The sequence below is a fragment of the Camelina sativa genome, chromosome 3 (genome assembly GCF_000633955.1).
Source record: "Camelina sativa cultivar DH55 chromosome 3, Cs, whole genome shotgun sequence".
Classification (NCBI taxonomy): domain Eukaryota; kingdom Viridiplantae; phylum Streptophyta; class Magnoliopsida; order Brassicales; family Brassicaceae; genus Camelina; species Camelina sativa.
The window spans coordinates 13,587,520-13,591,303 of record NC_025687.1 but is presented as its reverse complement, the minus strand read 5'-3'; the positions used below and the strand labels follow the sequence as shown (position 1 = coordinate 13,591,303).

The window sequence follows — 3,784 nt, the reverse complement described above, 5'->3', positions numbered from 1 at the left end:
AATTATACAAATTAAACCTATATAATGTATGTATGGATCATCATATTGTTATAGGTGATTCTAGATTTGAGCCATTAAGTTTTTGATTTGTGAGCATAAATGTTACAACTTTTACAAGTGGGGTCAACAGTGTGATGAAAATATAGGGTAAGAAATATGACATACAAGGAAAACAAAATATACTACTATAACGCAAAAGAAAATAAACTTCTTTTTTTTTTTTAAGACAGCAGACCGCAGGCGGTTCCATTTCATCAAAACATAATTTAGAGCTTTGTGAAAGTAAACTATCAAAAATGGCTCAGCTTCTCTCCCGACTCTCCAACCTCTCTCACCGGAACCATTCGCTCGTAAGCTTCTCCGTTCTCTTCTCTCTCTGTCTTGGAACAAGTTGCGCTACGTTAAGAGAAAAGAATTGAACATTTGGTTTCTTGAACTCTGTTGGTAACTAATTAATTTGGGCAGATTCGTCTGTTTTCATCGTCACGCACCACCAACCCGTATTTGTCACTTGCATGCAATGCGGAAGTCGTCATGGCAAGCGGTGAAAACATGGGAGACGTTCTCTTGTTCGACGTCGCTAAGGAAGATATGCTCACCGTACAAGGGAAAAGAGTACCCCAAGAGCTCCTTGATGGGTACGGATTCGGAGCTTCTCATGGATGGATATTTTGCTGTGACCACCATGATCGTTCTGTATGTATCAGCGACATTTTCAACCCCTTGGCTTCTAAACCAGACCCGAAAATGGTTCCTATGCCTCCCCTTACTGCTCTTAAGACTTGCCAAAACCAAGTCTTTTGGAATGTGGCAATGTCTTCTTCTGCTCCTCCTGATCAAGAAGATCAACGTTGGGTTGTTGCCATCAAGTTCTTGGGTAGACAGCTTAGTCTATGCAGTCCCCGTCGTGACCTTCGGTGGACTAATATCTTAACCCCCTTGGACTTCACGGAAAACTCAAACCTGATGTATTCTAAGAGAGACCAAAGGTTCTACTTGCCTGCTCCTGGAGGCCACCACTTGTTCTCCACTTCTCCTATGATCTCAACTTTAAAAAAGACATGGCTCCTAACTTCCATAATTTGCAGTTTCGTGACCTTCCGGAGTTGCCTCAATCCAAGTGGGAACTGTTGAATTTGTGTTCTAGGACGGAATATCTTGTGGAGTCCGTCTCCACTGGTGAACATTTTCTCGTCAAATAGTATTTTATATCTCTACTCTAGTAGACTAGTAGTATGCATTGAATTGTTACATTGGCTGAAAACACCCTTGGCTTTCCTTGCTTGCGTTGCGTGCAGGTACGGTGAGAGTTTTGATAACGGCAGGCTGGGCTACAGAACAAAGCGGTACATGGTATTTAGAGAGGTGGAGACGATACAAGGAAGATACATGTGTTACAGAGAGGACATTGTGTTGATGTTTTGTGTTTGTGTGTTTACGATGATGAAAATAGAGTAAGAAAGTAATACTTTTATTGATCTGAAATTTGAATGTATTACAGACTCGATTGTGTTGTGTTACAAAGACTCGATCTATATTTACCAAGGCTTTAAGTGTTACAAGGTTTGAAGAGCTTAGAAGAAATCTTGGAGTGAAGCTGAGATATGATTAAGGGGGAGTGTTGAAGCATAATCAAATCTCGTTTCACAACATATTTGCATAGCATAACATATTTACATAACACAACACATTTACATAACACAACACATTTGTATAAGTTAGTTATTTGATTTAGGGACGCAAGTTGTTCTGTTTCTCCTATGATCTTAACTCAAGTTGAATGAGTCCTTTGTGCTCAGCTTCTCTCACGAAATGGTACTTGATCTCTATGTGTTTTGTTCTTCGATGCTGCACCGGATTCCTTCCAATTGCTATTGCAGACTTGTTGTCACAGAAGATGGAAGTCCCTTCTTCAAGCTTTAAACCGAAGTATTCCAATAGTCTTTGTAACTATTTGGCTTGATTTGTTGCTGCACATACGGCAATGTACTCTGCTTCCGCCGTTGATTGAGCCGCCGTTTGCTGCTTACAAGATTGCCAACAAAACATAGCTGATCCAAGACTAAAAACATAGCATGTGGTGCTTTTCTTGTCTTCATGACAACTACCCCAATCACTGTCCGAGTAAGCTATTAACCTTGGTGTCTCTTTCCTTGTAAAGAACACGCCAAAGCTTGAGGTTCCCTTGACGTATCTTAACACCCTTTTGGCTTCTTGATAGTGCTTCATGCGTGGTGATGACATGTATCTTGATATATATGAGCTTGCATACATCACATCAGGTCTTGATGCACACAAGTACAAAAGTCCTCCAACAATGCTTCGATACTTCGATGGATCTCCAAATTCTTTGTCTTCATCTTCTCCTCCTTTTCTTTTTTCTTGTGGTGTAAGCGGAGTGCTTACACTCTTGCTCTCCTTCAACCCAAACTTATCAATAAGTTTGTTTGCATATTTTTCTTGTGAAAGAAATATGCCACGATCATCTTGGTTCACTTCCATCCCAAGGAAGTAGTTCAGCAAACCAAGATCAGTCATCTCAAATTCGCTCTTCATGTTCTCCTTGAATGTGTTGATGAGTTGAACATTGTTTCCGGTGATGATGAGATCATCGACGTATAAGCTAACAATCAACACGTCTTCTTCTTTCTTCTTAGTGTACAAAGCCGCATCATTCATACTTCTTTCAAAACCATTTTGAATGAAGTAAGAATCTATTCTCCCATACCATGCCCTTGGGGCTTGTTTAAGACCATATAAAGCTTTGTAGAGCTTTAACACATTGTCTTCTTTGCCTTCTATCACAAACCCAGGTGGTTGTGTGACATAAACTTCTTCTTCAAGCTCTCCGTTTAGAAAAGCAGACTTCACATCCATTTGATACAATCTTCACTCCATTTGAGCCAGGGGCAAAAGTCTCAAAATAATCGATTCCATATTCTTGAGAAAAACCTCTTGCAACTAACCTTGCCTTGTGCTTGATGTGATTTCCACTTGCATCTGCCTTGATCTTATAAATCCACTTCACGCTTATCACATTCTTTTTCTCTGGCTTGTCTACTAGTTTCCATGTTCTATTTTTCTCGATCATTTCTATCTCCTCGCTCATGGTCCTTCTCCACTCTTCATCATCTCAAGCTTCATCATAAGTTTGTGGTTCTTCATGAGCAAGAAGACAAACTTCTATGACGTGAGCTGCTTCTTTGAGAACCACCTTTTGTGTATTTCTCATGAGTTCCTTCACAGATCTGTATCTCTTTGGAAATTCTAAGCTGTCTCCTTCTTCATCGCTCACATGATCATCGGTTGGAGACAAAACTGGGCTGGAGGTTTCTCTTTCTTTATTGTTCGCATGATCACTGATTTGAGACAGAACAGGACTAGAGGTTTCTCCTTGTTGATCTCTTGACTCTTGTGTGTCATTGATGGGTAAGACAACAATCTTATTGACTTCCTATTGTCTATCCCAACTCCACTTCTTATTCTCTTCAAACTCCACATCTCTCGACATTTCAATTTTTTCATTCTCCAAGATGATGATTCTATAGCCTTTAGATTGATTGATATAGCCAATAAGAATCCCACGCTTTGCCTTAGCGTATAGTTTTCTCCTTTTCTGATTTGGAATATGCACATAACATATGCTTCCAAACATCTTCAAGTGTGACACGTTTGGCTTGTGTCCACACCACTTCTCCATTGGCATCATGTATTCTTCGATTGCTTTTTATGGTAGACGGTTTTGTAGATAAGCCGAAGTATATACCGCTTCTGCCCATAACTT

General features: G+C 40.0%; 1 protein-coding gene and 1 pseudogene across 1 annotated transcript; one reads left to right on the top strand and one right to left on the bottom strand.

Annotated features, from left to right (window-relative positions):
• Positions 297–1,202, top strand: LOC104778936 (annotated as a pseudogene).
• LOC109130515 (uncharacterized mitochondrial protein AtMg00810-like) lies at positions 1,951–2,877 on the bottom strand. Its single transcript, XM_019240112.1, has one exon. The coding sequence runs from the start codon at positions 2,875–2,877 to the stop codon at positions 1,951–1,953; it is 927 nt and encodes a 308-aa protein (XP_019095657.1).